The 16,634-nt window shown below is 37.9% G+C and overlaps 1 protein-coding gene across 1 annotated transcript in view; it reads right to left on the bottom strand.

Annotated features, from left to right (window-relative positions):
- The window catches only part of LOC120537350, a 45,859-nt gene extending 36,050 nt beyond the window's left edge, over positions 1–9,809 (bottom strand). The window contains exons 1-2 of the mRNA XM_039766235.1: positions 9,385–9,809; positions 5,607–8,048 (exon numbers count right to left, since the gene is read on the bottom strand). Of these exons, the coding sequence (XP_039622169.1) occupies positions 5,607–8,048; positions 9,385–9,387 (2,445 nt within the window). The 5' untranslated portion in view covers positions 9,388–9,809. The remainder of the gene's footprint in view (positions 1–5,606; positions 8,049–9,384) is intronic.
- Between the last annotated feature and the right edge of the window lie 6,825 nt (positions 9,810–16,634).

Below are 16,634 nucleotides of genomic sequence, written 5' to 3'. Positions count from 1 at the left end.
CATTATCAGGAGGTGGAGGAAGGCCTGTGCTGGTAGCCAGCTAGCTGACACACTATGGTGACAATGCTCCTTATTCATGTAAAATCTGACTGAACATTAAAATTTTAAAAAATGAAACAGAGTGTCCTGCTTTGTTCAAAATATATCAAGCTGTAGTGTTTTTTTCTTTCTTTTTTTTTTTTTATAAATTACCAGGGTTATGTGTAGTAATTGGATGAATCAGTTAGCACTAATGCAGTTGTACAAATGCTCCAAATATCAGTTTAATTAGAGAACATTCTTTTGACAGATGACTGGGCAGTCTGCTCTCTACTGTAGTTAGTTACAATGCATTTTTGGTATAACTACCATACAAGAAAGAATTTTGTTGGAGGGGAGAGAGGAGGTTGCCATTAGTGACTGTAGAATGCAAAAAAAGAAAAGGTATCACTCTAAATTTTGTCCTAAACTCACCATATCAGAGTTAATCATTCTCAAATCAACTCAATTTCTGCTTTCAGCTCAATATTAAGAATAGAAAAAACCATCTACAGTCAGCCTTTACAATAACAGGTGCCATATCCAAATTGTTACCCTTACAGAAAACAGATCTTCGGTAAAAACCAGAAAAAAAAAAAATTAAGGCTGAAGTTTAGCAATCATTCATTATATGCTGGACTTGATTGCGTTAATTTTTTAACAAATAGACTCACAAAATATTGCTGGTAATCAAGCATCTCAATATGAATGTCTGTGTAAAGCACTATAAACTTCATAATAGAATTACCACAATTTCTGTTTTCTCATATACAAAGCATGGATGTTGGCCTTCCAACAGATTCTATTCTTTTTAAAAATTAGACTGTTACTTGCAAATACGATGCTATTGTTATTTCTGACCATGCACCTATGATCTTGGAGCTAAAATTACTAAGCCCCATGCACTCACCCCGCAGATGGCACCTCAACCCGCTTCTATTAGCTGATGAGAATTGTACTGAATTTATATCCAAACAAATCAAATTCTTTCTAGAGACAAATACATCCTCCCGAGATCTCTGCAGGAATACTCTGGGAAACTCTTAAGGCCTTCTTAAGAGGACAGATTATCTCATATATCTTTCCCACAGAAATAAATCTGTGGCCAAGAAAGTAGCAGAGATAAAAAACAAAATTACTAAAATAGATGAAGAACACGCCAGACTACCAAGCGAGACTCTACATAGGAGAAGGCAGGCTTTACATTCGGAATTAAACCTCTTGACAACTAAAGAAACTGAACAACTAATTTACAAATCCAGACATCATTACTATGAATATGGGGAGAAAGCTAATAAGCTTTTAGCTCAACAAATTCACAAGCAAGAAGTTCGCAACGCAATCTCGGTAATCACTAACACGAACGGAGATAAAATCGTTGAACACAAAAATATAATGCACACTTTCAGAGACTACTATAAATACCTATTTACTACTGAGTTTAAGGAAGACAATTTACAATCTAATGCATTTCTGGATACATTACAGATACAACAAATAGACGTTTCTAGTGTGGAGGAACTTGATAAACCTCTGGCGTTATCAGAATTACTAGATGCTATAAAGTCACTCCAAGGTGGAAAGCAGCAGGCCCTGATGGCTACCCTGCAGAATTTTACAAGAAATTCTCCACTCAGCTAGCTCCCCTCCTATTAGCAACATTTACAGAAGCCAGAGATAACCAATCTCTTCCACAAACCTTTCGCCAAGCACTAATCACTGTCTTTCCAAAACAAAATAAGGACTTATTACAATGTGCATCATACAGACCAATTTCACTTCTGAATAACACGTTAAAATACTCTCTAAAATCATAGCTAGAAGGATGGAGAAAGTGCTCCCTCGTAATATCACAAGACCAAACTGGATTTATTAGGGGCCGGCACTTATCTTCAAATCTTCGACGCCTGTTTAATGTAATATACTCACCAACTAAATCAAACACCCCAGAAATATTATTATCATTGGATGCAGAAAAAGCATTCGACATGATTGAATGGAAATACCTTTTACTATATTGGAGAAGTTTGGGTTTGGCCCAACATTTGTGCATGGATTAAATTACTGTATACTAACCCAGAAGCTTCAGTTTGCATCAACAACATTTGCTCAGACTACTTTAAACTAGAGCGTGGCACTAGACAAGGATGCCCTTGTCACCGCTGCTGTTTGCATTGCCATTGAACCACTGGCAATACATTGTCGAAATACTGATCAGATAAAGGGGATTAGCAGAGAAGGACTGGAACAGAAAATCTCATTATATGCAGATGACATGGTACTGTATATATCAGACCCAGAAAATTCTGTGCCTGCAGTCTTAGCAGCACTCACAGAATTTCAAAAGATCTCTGGTCTCAGAATTAATCTGAATAAAAGTGTACTCTTTCCAGTGAATTCTCAAGCATATAATATTAGATTACCCTACCTTTTATCATTGCAGAACAGTTTAAATACCTAGGGTAAACATCACAAGTAAACATAAAGCTCTATATCAACAAAATTTCGTCTGCATGGAAAAAATTAAACAAGACTTGCATAGATGGTCAACCCTTCATCTCACACTAGCTGGAAGAATTAACACTGTTAAGATGAATATTCTTCCTAAGCTCCTTTTTTTATTTCAACACATCCCAATATACATTAATAAATCATTTTTAAGCAATTAGATTCAACAATAACCTCATTTATTTGGAATTCAAAACATCCACGCATCAAAAGAGCGACCCTACAAAGACAAAAGGCAGAAGGCGGCATGGCTCTACCTAACTTCCAGTTTTATTACTGGGCAGCAAATATACAGGCGATAAGAACCTGGACACAAATAGAAGAACATACACAGGCTTGGACCGCAATAGAAGTAAAATCCTGCAGTACTTCTTTGTATTCCTTGCTCTGTGCTCCAATAAACACACGTTATCGGCAATACACTAATAACCCAATTGTGCTCCACTCACTTAGAATCTGGAACCAATGTAGAAAGCATTTTAAGACGGAGAAGCTTCTATCTGTGGCACCCTGCAAGAGAACCACCTCTTTCAACCTTCACAAACATATGCAGTTTTAATATCTGGAAAACTTTGGATTTAACTTGCTTAGAGATCTTTATATAGACAACGTCTTTGCATCCTATGAACAATTACATTCCAAATTTAACATTCCAGCTACACATTTCTTTCACTATCTTCAAATCAGGAACTTTGTTAAACAGAACCTTCCAGATTTTCCTCATCTTGCACCCTCATCCATGCTGGAAAAATATTGCTCAATCTCAAGGACTTAGACTCCATCTCTACAATATATAAAATCATTTTACAATCCCTCCTTTCAAAGATCCAAGAGGACACTGGGAAAAAGATCTCAATTAATATATCAGAAAAGGAGTGGAAAGTAGCAATGCAGAGAATTCACTCGAGCTCCATATGCAAAGCATACAATTATACAACTCAAAATTATATATCGAGCACATCTGTCTCGACTAAAACTCTACAAAATGTTTCCAGGGCATGATCCAACCTGCAAACATTGCAACCAAGTCCCAGCCTCACTAGGTCACATGTTCTGGGCCTGCACCAAATTAACATTATTCTGGACAAAATTTTTAATTACCTTCAGACAGCCTTGGACTCACAATCCCTCCTAACCCATTAACAGCTGTGTTTGGGGTTCTTCCAGAGGGTTTAAAGCAAAGAAAGACAAACAAATTGTGATTGCATTCACTACACTTTTGGCACGCAGACTTATTCTCATAATCTGGAAGAACCCAAACTCTCCTCATTTAAGTCAGTGGGAAACCGATGTGTTATATTATTTGAAATTGGAAAAATCAAATACTCAGTTAGAGGATCCGTACAGACTTTTTCAAAACATGGCAGGATCTAATCAGTAATATTTTAAAATAAGTTCATAAAGCACAGAGAATTTATTAATTTAGGTATGTTTACAAGCCTTAAATTTAACACCGTTTGGCTTGCTCTCTCTCTCAGGGTGGGGATCGATCTGTTCTTAACTTAATTTTTCTTTTGTAAAACTTGATTGCTTTGTATGGATTGTAATAAAATTAATAAAAAAATATAAAAAAAAAAAAAATTAGACTGTTCAACTACATCTAGAAATTGTTAACCCCTATTCATGCAAACAATTTTGCAACCAAGCAATTTCACGCACAGGGTGTACATCCTCTATACATGGGAGCAGACATTGTTGTACAAAGAGGCCTTCATAACAAGTACTTTCAGTCAATTAATTATTCAACAGAAGTGTGTCAAGAAACATTACTGGGTCTCCTTTATAACAACACAGTATACATGTATAATCCCTTACAGTGACTGCATCTGCCCTGTCGGAGGGTTTTCTCTCTTGTATTTTTTTTTTTTTAAGTCATTCTGCTGCATATTTAGATTGTTGTCTGTCATAATATAGACAATTATTGAGTTTCTATAAAAAGCCCAAATTTCCCCCTGGGGACAAAAAGTTCTGCCTATGGTAAAAGTTTCAGCTGAAATATTTAACTGTTATTACACATACAGTATATATGGAGAGATAGATATTAAAATGCATGCAAACAAAATATATAGTGTAGTATTGCTCAGACTCACAAATATTAAGATGGTATAGGTTTTTTTTTAAAAAAGTGCCTAGGACAAACCATATATCAGTAACAGCAAACAATATACAACAGCACGGAGAAAGAGAAACCAGAGACATTTCATTCGTTTTAAAACCTAAATGTTTTAGCATATTGCATTTTTTTATTTAGCTGCACTGCAACTTAACGATAAAACTGGCCCTTGATATTTAACATTCTATAAAGTGTCCAACTATTATAACTGCTTTGGGTTTTGAGTTCAGAATATTAATAAACAACCCAAGTAAAAAGTGAAGATACCTTTCAATCATGGACAGAATAACTGAAAATTTAATTTTGGGAAAAATATTCATTTAATCACTGAATACATGATTTGCCAAGATTTGTTATCTATTTACTGTAGGTTCCATAATTCTCAAAACTGAGTACTGTATATGTGCTTTACTCACTAAAATATTGTAGACTGAAAAATGAAGCCAACATACTTTTCACTACATACAGTAGGTGCAAATCTCATCTTTTAATTCCAGAAAGGAAAAAAAATGCTTGCTTGAAAGGTGTGCAAAATATACCCTTTAACATATAAATGATACATATCTGAACTATGTAAAAGCTACATACAATAGTGAGGCTTTTTTCCTTAAATTAGTAAGCAAAGTTTTTTTTGGTTATTGCCATGGTGGTTTCTGTATCAAAAAAAAAAATTCTGGGGGAGTGTCAATGGAATAATGTCTTGACCAATGTGAGCCATGTTAGTTTGACATGTTTTTTGTCTGGAAAACCAATGACGTTCAAACATATTAGGCTTGCTCGTGGTGAAGGCAAACCAGGTTTTTGGTGTTAATACATATTTTTGACATTGTTCTGTAGAAATTCATCATTTAGTCTATTTACTATTTGTGAAAACCAAAAAGAATGCACCTTTCCAAAACGGCAAAATAGAACTCCAATTTTGTCATAGTTTAAGGAAAAATATGAGAAATGCATATGTAATGCTTACCTTGTCCAACTCTTTTGTGATATTAGTACAAGAAACAGTTGGTGTTTTTTTTAAAGTCATCTTTGATGAACTCAGGTTTCCAGAACTACTACTGGGGTGATGTGATTTGGAAGTTGAACCAATAGGTGAATTTCTTGAAGAGAAACGTGAAAAAGGGAGTTTTGGCAGGCCTAAAAGTTTTGGTCGTTCTACCGTAGCAGATGGGTGAACTACAGATATCCTGCTTGTTTTGGGAAGTCCAGATGAAGAGGGAAGAAATGAAAGCTGTTTTCCCACAATATTTGATGGGCAGGCACCAAGGCTGAGGCGACTAGATGAAGGAGGACGAAGCCCTCTATTGTACTTCTGGGACAGATTTTTTTTACAAGATGACTTTACCAGTTGGCTACTCTCTTGGGGTTTTGTTTCTGCATTGCTTTCAGCCACAAAACTGAAGGCAGTAACAGCATGAGATTCTTCTTGGGATGGCCCAACAAGTTTTTTTGAAAAGTTTACCACTGGCAGTGGAGTTGAAGCACAAAGACAAGCCTGTGGCATAACCAGACTTTCATCGCCCGGCCACTGCACACAGGTTTCTATCTCCTGAGTTTTCAAGGGACTAATAAAGAAATTACTTTTTGAGGGTTCCCCTTTAACATTTGTTAGCTGCAAACTGGGCTCATCACTTTCAGGCATTTGTGTTGGATTTAGTTTGGTTTCAGACTTTTCGTTTTGAACCTGTTCCTTATCACATTTAGCAGTCTTTTGTGATAAATCTACAGTAATATTTTTCAGATCCGTGCTAATATGAGGCAGCTCCACGGTGCAATTTTTCAACTCCAGGCTGCAGCTTGTCAAGTCAATGGTGGCATTAATATTTTTCACTGCAAGGTCCAGTTCATGGGGAGAACTTTTTAAATCAATTGTAGTATTTACCTGGACATCATCAGGATCTTTAAGATCTATTGTACGATTTACATTTTTGACTTCAGAGCTATCCTTTCCAGGAAGGCTCTGAGAAATCTGGAGGCAATTTTTAAACACAGCCTCCATGTTCTCAGTCTCTATTTTTTCCAAGTTTGTCTGGACTTCCTGAAGAACAAAAGTATTCTGGCTTAGTTTATTCTGTGACATATCAAATGTTCCCTCTGGTGAATGTTCTGAAATTACCCCCAGGGAATAAGTATCGGAGGACTTGCCAGGGAGTGATGAATTTAACAGATCCAGAGTACAGTTGATTTCTTGATTTACTTCATTATGTTCACCCTCTAAAGGATTTTCAATTTGTGCACAAGGTACATTCTGATTAAAGTTGCTGGCAGCACAGCGGTTTGACATTTCAAAATGTGCATGTGTCGGTTCTAAGAAACTCTTCATTAGCATACTGTCATAAGGTATAGTCTCTGCTTCAATTGGACAAAACTCTTCAATAACTTTTTCACCATGACTTGAATTTTCTTTGGTTAGTAAATTTGCACATCGTTGACCTACTTTCGTTACTACTGCAGCACACTCCTCTGCAAAAAAGCTATGGTAAAGGAGACTACTTTCTTGAACACCTTTACCCAATCTCACTTTCCCCTCATGACCTCTTGGAGTAGGCATCAAAGCTGGAAGGATCTCCACAGAGACATCCTCCTTGGAAGCAGAACCAACTGACTCCTCCAGGAGTGGGCTAAGGCATCGTTTACCAACTTTGGCAGGTACTGGAGTGCAAAAATATCGAAACAAAAGCATGCCCTCTGGAGTCTGCTTTAAAGTAGCTGAATTACTTTCACTCAGTTTGTTTGCAGATTTAGAAGCTACTTCAAATGTCTTATCAAGGTCAATCCCATTAAAAAAGGGTGTACTACGCTGTACATATGCATTGCCAGAGTCTACTGCAATATCCTCATTACCTTCACAAACAACTTCTTTCATTTGAACAGAGGCCCCGGAGGCAGCTTCTTCATTTAAATGTACTTCTAATTCTTTGGCACATTCTTCAGACATATTAAAAGTTAAATTATGAGATTCTGCATTGAATGAACACTCTTTCACTGTGGATGGTTTTCCTCCAACATTGAAACCTTTGCACTCATTTAAGTTAAATTGCTCATCCTCACAAACAGGCCTCTGTTTTAAAGGGGCATCAGTGTCCATGGTGTCTTTTACTGCCAGGTAAAACGCACTCATGTTTAGCTTTCTTTCGGTTCCAAGAACTAGCACTTGCTTTAAAGGGTCTTGCTGTTTTAACCACTTCTCAGGTTTTGTTAGCTGAGGCACAGAGGTCTGAGCCAGAATATTTCCTTTATCACAAAGCGGCTTCCTAATCAAGGTTTCTCTCGACTTTGGAGGGGAGGCCAGGCACACCTGTCCACCTGAAGTTTTCTCACAGGTCTTCTTTGACTGTTGACGGGGAAGAGGCAGAGAGAATCGGCGTGTGGAAACTGCTAGGTTAAACGGTCCATTGCTTTGGTTATCCTTCAGAAAAAGCAACACATAGAAAAATGAAAATGCACATTAAGTGTTAAAATATTTATGTTCAATGCAGACATTTACAGTTAGTCATTTCAAATAATTATCATCCAATAGATGGAAAGACAAAAAGACAGCTTGGGTCTGAGTAAAGTATCTTCCCAATAATAAATTTGCTTTCTAACTATAGTTTATTAAAACTCAGTGTTATCTGGGGAGTATTTAGGGTGCTTTGTCATTTGCATCTCAGTTAGGAGCGGATTAATTAAATACACAGCGACTGAAAAGTGGCTATGCAGTCATTTCAGGCTAAAACAAGCAATTTAATCTTAAAGCCCTATAAAAGTATTTTGCATTGACAGTAATACCTGGTTTCTAATTGGGAAGCTGGTGGGAACAAAAACCTGAAGCCACAATAGTCTTTTCAGAAGTGACACTTTGAAGTTTTACTTTATCGATAAACTACACTAAATAATGATGTAATGTTATAAATGTTATTTGTTCAACAGGCTTCACCATTATGCATTTCATTTTACATTCAGATGTAGCGTTCTGGTATTTGACTGGAATTTTAAAAGCTGAAACACTATTTTTCCAAGTATCATTTCCTCCGTAACAATACAACAGCTTACTGTGAAGACTACAACATAATATTTGATTTATCTCAAAGGCTAATTCACCTTTAAAATAATTTTAATTAGTATTCATAATGTAATGCTTTTTTCAGACTCAATACATTTAAGAATTGTTTAAAAAAAAAAAATCAACTGAGCAGGATAAAAGATGACTGTCGAAAGTAACACATTAAAAATGGTTATCCATATGATGCTCGAAAACCTAGACAGAAGTACACTAAAGATTAATTTTAAAAGGGCACATTTGATCACAGCTTCGAAAATGTTAGCAATGTTATTATAGAAAGCAGACCAAGAAGTTACAAAAAAGTGATAAACCATATCGAATAGACTCCTTATTTACTACTTGTTTTTTTCTCCCCATTATTATTATTATTAATGGTTATAATTTATTTACTTATTGTATGTTTCGTTACTAGTTTTGCACTTGTCCTTACTTTTTATATATGTTACAGTCAGGGTTGCGTTATTTCGTGCCACTCTATGCTGCAATACTGTGAAACGATATTATAATAAAGCCAGTTGACTTTATATACCAGCACAACTAACTTTAATTCAAAATCTCAACGCAATTGTCGTTCAGTTGAAAACACCCTAATATAGTTTGTGCATAATGAAAAACAATATAGTTTACAGCAAATGCTTAAAAGGATTGTAAAAGAACATGCCTTACATCAAGAGCAACAGGTAAACAAAAAACATCTTACCATTGCAAAGCTTCAGTCCTTCCCTCACTGCGTTAAGTCTATGCTATATAAATAGCAGTTTAGGCATTAACACGAGATTAGATTCAGCACCAATACTAATAAAATTAATTTTGGCGGTCCAAATAGCAAAGCGTATATATAGAATAAAACTAATAAATAAACATCCGAGGTAGGTGCTGTATGTTACCAGTAAAAGTGCCAGGAAATGTTCGCAAGCACCAAAATAAAACTTCACAACTGAGACAAGCGTCTCGTGATCGTCACGAATTGATGACTCCAACAACAAAAACACGATGGACTAGTATATATTTAAACTATTCCATAATGTCTCGACATTACATTCTAATAATAATATTAAATACAAGAGAGAGTAAAGTAATAATGCCGTTACCCGGCCTACCTTAATACATTTCTGAAATACTTTCTACCCATAAATTAAACTTTCAAAAACCGGCGTCTTCTTTTCCATTGGTTGTCGACAGTTCTGTCCCTTTTCCTCATCCAATCATCTTCGAATGTGTTAAAGTACTTCCTTTAGATATGTCTTGCTGCTTCAACAAAGTGATTGGACGGGCAGTATAGAAACGTTAGATTGAAAGGCCTTTGATCCAATGAAAAGAGCAAAAATATTTTAGCTCGTACGTAAAACGTACATTCAATTTAAGATTTTTTTTCATCGCGAGTAACTGCTCAATAAATAAGGAGGCTGAAGCTAGCTGCTTCAACACTATGGTACGAGAAAGTGGCGAGGCTTGTATTGACCAGAGTCATTAAACCCCATCAATAATTAGAAATAATTCCATATGTTCATGGGATGCGACAAACCCAGAAAAGTTTGCATGTAGTGTTTATTGATTTGGAGAAGGAATATGACAGCGCCACGTCGTGAAATCTGGAGGCGCATGTAAGGGAAAGGATCACATAAATACAGTATGTGAGGATTGTCCAGAATATGTATGAGGGCGTGAAGACTCGGGTTAAAAGCAGTGTTGGGGTAACATACAATATCCCAGTTAGAGTATGTCTGCCCAAGAGATCTTTTTGAAATGTTTACCATTTTGATCTGGTTATGAATGAGTTAACTAGCGGGGTAAGAGACCAGTCCCCCATGCTTTTTGCTGATGACATTGTGTTGTTTAACACCAAATAGGAGGGAATGGAAAAGAAGTTGAAAGAATGGGGAACGGCTTCGGAAGATAGAGGACTGAAGATAAATTGGTAGAAGGCAGATAATTTGATGATTAACGTCCCGAAATTAGCCTGCATGGAGAGCTATTAAAAAGAGTGGATAAGTTTAAATACCTGGAATCAGTGGTGGCCCAAGGTGGAAAACTAGATGCAGAGATAATCCATAGGGTGCAGTGTGGATAGAACAACTGGATGAAGGTATCAGGAGTATTGTTTGTTCAAAGAATTAAGGCAAAAATTAAAGGTAAGGTTTTTGTGACAGTGGATAATTTTAACAATAATGCTAAAACATGGACAGTAAAGTGAGCATCAAAGAAGAAGTTGGAATGTGGCATGAATGTTAAAATTGAGATTTATTTGTTGAGTGACAAAAATGGACATGTGAAATTAGGCAATCAGAGGTACAACAAAGTACAGGAAAGTAGGTTGAAGTGGTAGTGACATGTGATGAGGACAAATAATAAATATGTTGGCAAAAGAGTGATGGAAAAGGAAGTAAAGGGGAAAATAAAGCAAAAGAGAAGGTGGATGGATAAAGTAAAAGAAGATTTCAAGGAAAAGGGTTTGACTGAGGACGAGATGCAGGACCAGGCTATAGGGAGAAGGTTGATAACGCACATCGATCCTATACAGAAGAGGGAAAAGAAGAAGAATGCAGATGCACTAAATACTTGTAGTCATTGATCCACATTTGTAGCATGCCATGAGACAAGCTATATTAGGAAAGTAACAAACTTTGCTCGACCCCTTTAAATGTCCATATTTTCTCTGACTATTGATGTGATGCAGGGATGTACATCAATGTATACTTTAAGCAATTTATATTATTGATGGGTTTAATAACAAGAAACAAAGTTTAGCACCGAACCTTGTACATCCTGTTATTACAGAGCTGGGTGAAGAAGTAGGTAACATCAAAAATAACTTCTTATTTGCACAAACACAAGGGCTATCTTTTTGATTTACATGTCCATTTCATAGCAGGAGAAACATCAGTGAATTTGTAATTTGATTGACATTTTTGTTAGATTAAACCCCCTCAATCATACTTGTTACTGTGCTATCATAGTAGCAAAATATCAAGTTAATTATTCCTAAATGTTCCTAAGAAACAAATGAAAACAAACAGAAATATTTTAGCAGTTTTAGCTGTTCGTATTTTTCATAAAAGTTTTTTTTCTCTGAATTATGCTAAATCATACAATGAAGACCGTAGATCTTTTTAATTAAATTATGTTTGTGGTAGGGGGACAACATTTTTAAGGTTACTTTGTCAAGTAATGTGATGTCTTTGTTAAGTTTACATCACAAAGTTAAACGAATTAATATAAAATTTAGAGATTTTCTGAAATGAGTAAACAGTTAATATAGAATATTACTCATGGACTAACTTACATTATTGCTCTTCTATTCTGTTTTGTGGAGTGATTAACTGTGGCTATAAAACTGATGGGTCTTCCACATTCAGAATGTCTTGTATATTGGAGTTAACTGCAAGATCATCATCAATGGCACCATCCTGTCTCACAACCTTCGCCATTGGTAACCAATGCTGGAATATTTTCATTTTTGTCATTGTTAATTTCATGTATTTTAATAAAACTTTTATTGATTAAAATTATTACTTAATAGGTTTTAGATAGCGGTTACCCATCCATCTTCTTAACTGCTGGGTGCTGGGAAGCTGGAGCCTATTGTGTGCAAGGCAGGAATGAGCCCTAAACCAGGCATTAGTTCCAAATTAAATATATCTTATTAATTCACAGCCTAAAATGTCTTTTCCTGATATATTGGTGGCTTTTGTTTCGTAAACACTTTAAAGGTAAGTTTTGTAGCATAGCGGGCCATAGTTTAATACTATATCTGTTGTAGTTGCATTCATGATGGGTGATTCGCAAACTATTTGATTTTTTTGAATGATTCTTTTCAGTGATTCTTAAGAATCGATTCAGCAGAGCTCAACAGTAGTGCGGTAGCATCTATTTTATGGGATTGGAGCAGATAACCATTTTCAAAGCAATTGCTGCAGTTACACAGAGAGATGCATCTTTGACATGATAGCAGCCTCCCAGTAACGGAAGGCCCAGTGCTGCTTTCTGCATTTGGATGTTTGTCTGCCCTGGGCTTCTACTTATTCTTTAAGTATCCATAAATATGTTTAACTGTTCTTGTTGATTAAATCTAAAACTTTGAGTTTTTAAGCATTTCAATGCTTAATTCAGTTGATGAAATTTAACAAAGGTATAGTTTAATTAAGAGGATTTAAGCTTTGTTTATCATTTGTAAGGGAATTTTCAATTGATTTGGCAATGCTAAATTGGCCTTAGTGTGTGTTTGTGTGTGTGGGTGTTCACTCTGCGATGGCCTTGTGCCTGATGCTTGCTGGGATAGGCTCCAGCTTCCCCACAACCCTGTGCAGGATACATAGGTTTGAAAACGGATGAATGATCTTTATGCTTTAGTCTGTATAGATTTCTGGGTAGGAACACTTTCCAAGATGATATCATATGATCACTTGTTCTTCTTAAAGTGTTTAACTATCTCATTAAATGTTGCCACATATGTGTGAATTGAAGGCATTCTAAGTACTGGTGTAGTGACGGTAATTAAACCTTGAGTCGAGAGGGGGAACTGTTATTCATACAGTATGTTATTCTCCTCACTGGAAAACAGGACTTATTGTCCTTATCTGGAAAGGGAAGGGTTATTGCCAGGATTGCAGCAACTACAGGGGGATAACACTGTTCTTGGTGCCCAGTAAGATCTTTGCTAGGGTCATCCTCAATAGAATCTGTGATCACTTGCTCACCTACCAGCACCAGATCAGTATGGTTTAACGCCTAAGAAGTCTACCATTAGCCACATCCTGGCACTGTGGGTTCTCATGGAGCGCAAACGCAAATATCTGCAGAGTTTCTTTGCACTCTTTGTCAAGTTTCGTAAAGCATTTGACTCAATTAATCAAGCTGACCTGTGGGACAGCGGGATCCCACCAGAGTTGCTGTATATCATGGTCAACCTGTACACTGGTACTGTGAGTGCTATGCAGAACCTCTGCGTTTTTCCCAGTTGATCCTGTGGTTCATCAGGGGTGTGTTCTTGCTCCTACTCTGCTCAGTGCTTGTATTGTCTGGGTGTTGGGCTGGGTTGGTGCTAGGTCATGGGGTCCAGTGACTGTGGGACATCTGTTGGAGAAGAAAGATTCACTGATTTTATCTTTGCTGATGATGTAGTGATCTTTGCACAGTCAACGGAGGCTGTGATCAGGGCTCTTGTGAAACTTGGCGAGGAGTCTGAGTGTCTGGGCTTGTGAGTATCCTGAATAAAAAGATCCAGGCGTTTAATGACTTCTTGGGCACAGCCACCAGCAGTGTGTTTGTCTGTGGAAAGGATGTCGACCTCGTTGAGAGGCTTACTTAGATAGATAGATAGATAGATAGATAGATAGATAGATAGATAGATAGATAGATAGATAGATAGATAGATAGATAGATACTTTATTAATCCCAAGGGGAATACTCCAGCAGCAGCATACTGATAAAAAATAACATTAAATTAAAGAGTGATAAAAATGCAGGTAAAACAGACAATAACTTTTTATAATGTTAACGTTTACCCCTCGAGTGGAACTGAAGAGTCGCATAGTGTGGGGGAGGAACGATCTCTTCAGTCTGTCAGTGGAGCAGGACAGTGACAGCAGTCTGTCGCTGAAGCTGCTCCTCTGTCTGGAGATGATCCTGTTCAGTGGATGCAGTGGTTCCTCCATGGTTGACAGAAGCCTGCTCAGCGCTCATTGCTCTGCCACGGATGTCAATCTGTCTAGCTCCATGCCTACAATACAGCCTGCCTTCCTCACCAGTTTGTCCAGGCGTGAGGCATCCTTCTTCTTTATGCTGCCCCCCCCAGCACACCACCGCGTAGAAGAGGGCACTCGCCACAACCATCTGATAGAACATCTGCAGCGTCTTATTGCAGATATTGAAGGACGCCAGCCTTCTAAGGAAGTATGGTTGGCTCTGTTCTCTCTTGCACAGAACATCATTATTGGCAGTCCAGTCCAATTTATCATCCAGCTGGACTCCCAGGTATTTATAGGTCTGTACCCTCTGCACACAGTCGCCTCTGATAATCACGGGGTCCAGGAGGGGCCTGGGTCTCCTAAAATCCACTACCAGCTCTTTGGTTTTGCTGGTGTTCAGGTGTAAGTGGTTTGAGTCGCACCATTTAACAAAGTCCTTGATAAGGTTGCTACACTCCTCCTCCTAACCACTCCTGATGCAGCCCACGACAGCAGTGTCGTCAGCGAACTTTTGCACGTGGCAGGACTCCGAGTTGTATTGGAAGTCCGATGTATATAGGCTGAACAGGACCGGAGAAAGTACAGTCCCCTGTGGCGCTCCTGTGTTGCTGACCACAATGTCAGACCTGCAGTTCCCGAGATACACATACTGAGGTCTGTCTGTAAGATAGTCCACAATCCATGCCACCAGGTATGAATCTACTCCCATCTCTGTCAGCTTGTCCTTAAGGAGCAGAGGTTGAATGGTGTTGAAGGCACTAGAGAACCATGCAATACTTGCCAAGGCAGCAACATTCCTGTCTCTGGTGACTCTTCCTATGAAGTCAATAGATGGATTGGGAGAGCAAGGGGTGTCATGAGGTTGTTAGAAAGGGGTGTGTGTTGCTCCCTATATCTCTGCAAAAAGACGAAGGTCCAAGTGTTTAGAGTCCTGGTGCTTCCTGTTTTGCCATATAGTTGCGAGACATGGACGCCATACAGTGACTTGAGATGAAGACAGGACTCCTTCAGTACTGTGTCTCTTCAGAGAATTCTTAGGTACTGGTGGTTTGACTTTGTGTCGAATGAGCAGTTGCTCACAGAGTCCTAAATGAGGCACATTACCTGCATTGTAAGGGAGTGTCAGTTATAGGACTATGACCATGTGGCACAATTCCCCGAGGTTGATTGTTGAGGACCCAAGTGGCTGGACCAGGCCAAGGGGACACCCACATAACACCTGGCTGTGGCAGATAGATGGTCATTTCCTGGGGATGGGACTGGGCCACGTGTCTGCCTGGAGAGTTGCCAACTGGGATCCCAAGCTGTTTCGTCATATGGTGGGTGCGGCAACATGCTGTACCAGTGCATGCTCCCCAACTTGAGCTCACCTGACCTGGTAAGTGGGCCAGCACCTTTGAAGGGAGACAGGCAGGCAAAGAGAAAGTCACTGATGCAACTCATATTCACCCCATAATAAAAAAAAGAATACATTTCAAACCACCATTGTATATGGAAATATATGTGAAAGCTAACGTCCAATACACCGTTTATGCTCAATGCATATTACTTGCATTTAGGAAAATATTATAAAAATATTAATAAAGCAGCCATGGCAAATGCACTACTTTGCATGAGTTTGCTGCATTAATATGGATTCATGGCCATTTTCATATCTCTGAATAATTTTAAATTCAGAAAGTGAGATAAGAAAAACAAGTCAGACTACCAAAAATTAGCCTGATAATGAGAAAGGTAGCAACAAAACCTGCACCCATTGCAGCACTCAGTGGACTGTGTTGTGTAACCCTGCTTTAGCATTTTCTGGTTATGAGTTTCTTTTTTCTATTGTACATTAACACCCCCCAGTTAGTGATTGTGATCTTCATTAGAAACCAAAACCATCTCAGGCTGCAGTGCCTTCAGTCTAATGTCCTCCCATATGGTCAAGCTACTCGTATTAAGTCTTCACTCTATCACTATCAAGCTTGAAAAGAAAGATAATTACTGCTCTATGTATTGCCCAAATATCTGGCTTTTTGGCATTGATGGCTTACAGTGTTCACCACAGAAACCATGAGCTTTGTTTGAAAACTAAGGTGAGGTTTCCTCATCCCAAAAGGTGATATTTAGGCACTCTGTTGGAGGTCAAATGGCGAGTCTTGTGGCTGTTGTGAGTCAGTAATTAATGTAATTTGGGATGTGGAATATTGATGGCACAAAACAGAATTGATGTTTGAATTTTAAAAGCCTAATTCTACATGACCAGTGGATTGTGCTGCTG

Source organism: Polypterus senegalus, chromosome 10 (assembly GCF_016835505.1).
Source record: "Polypterus senegalus isolate Bchr_013 chromosome 10, ASM1683550v1, whole genome shotgun sequence".
NCBI lineage: Eukaryota > Metazoa > Chordata > Cladistia > Polypteriformes > Polypteridae > Polypterus > Polypterus senegalus.
The sequence above is the reverse complement of the archived record's forward strand: the minus strand, read 5'-3'. Positions and strand labels throughout refer to the sequence as shown.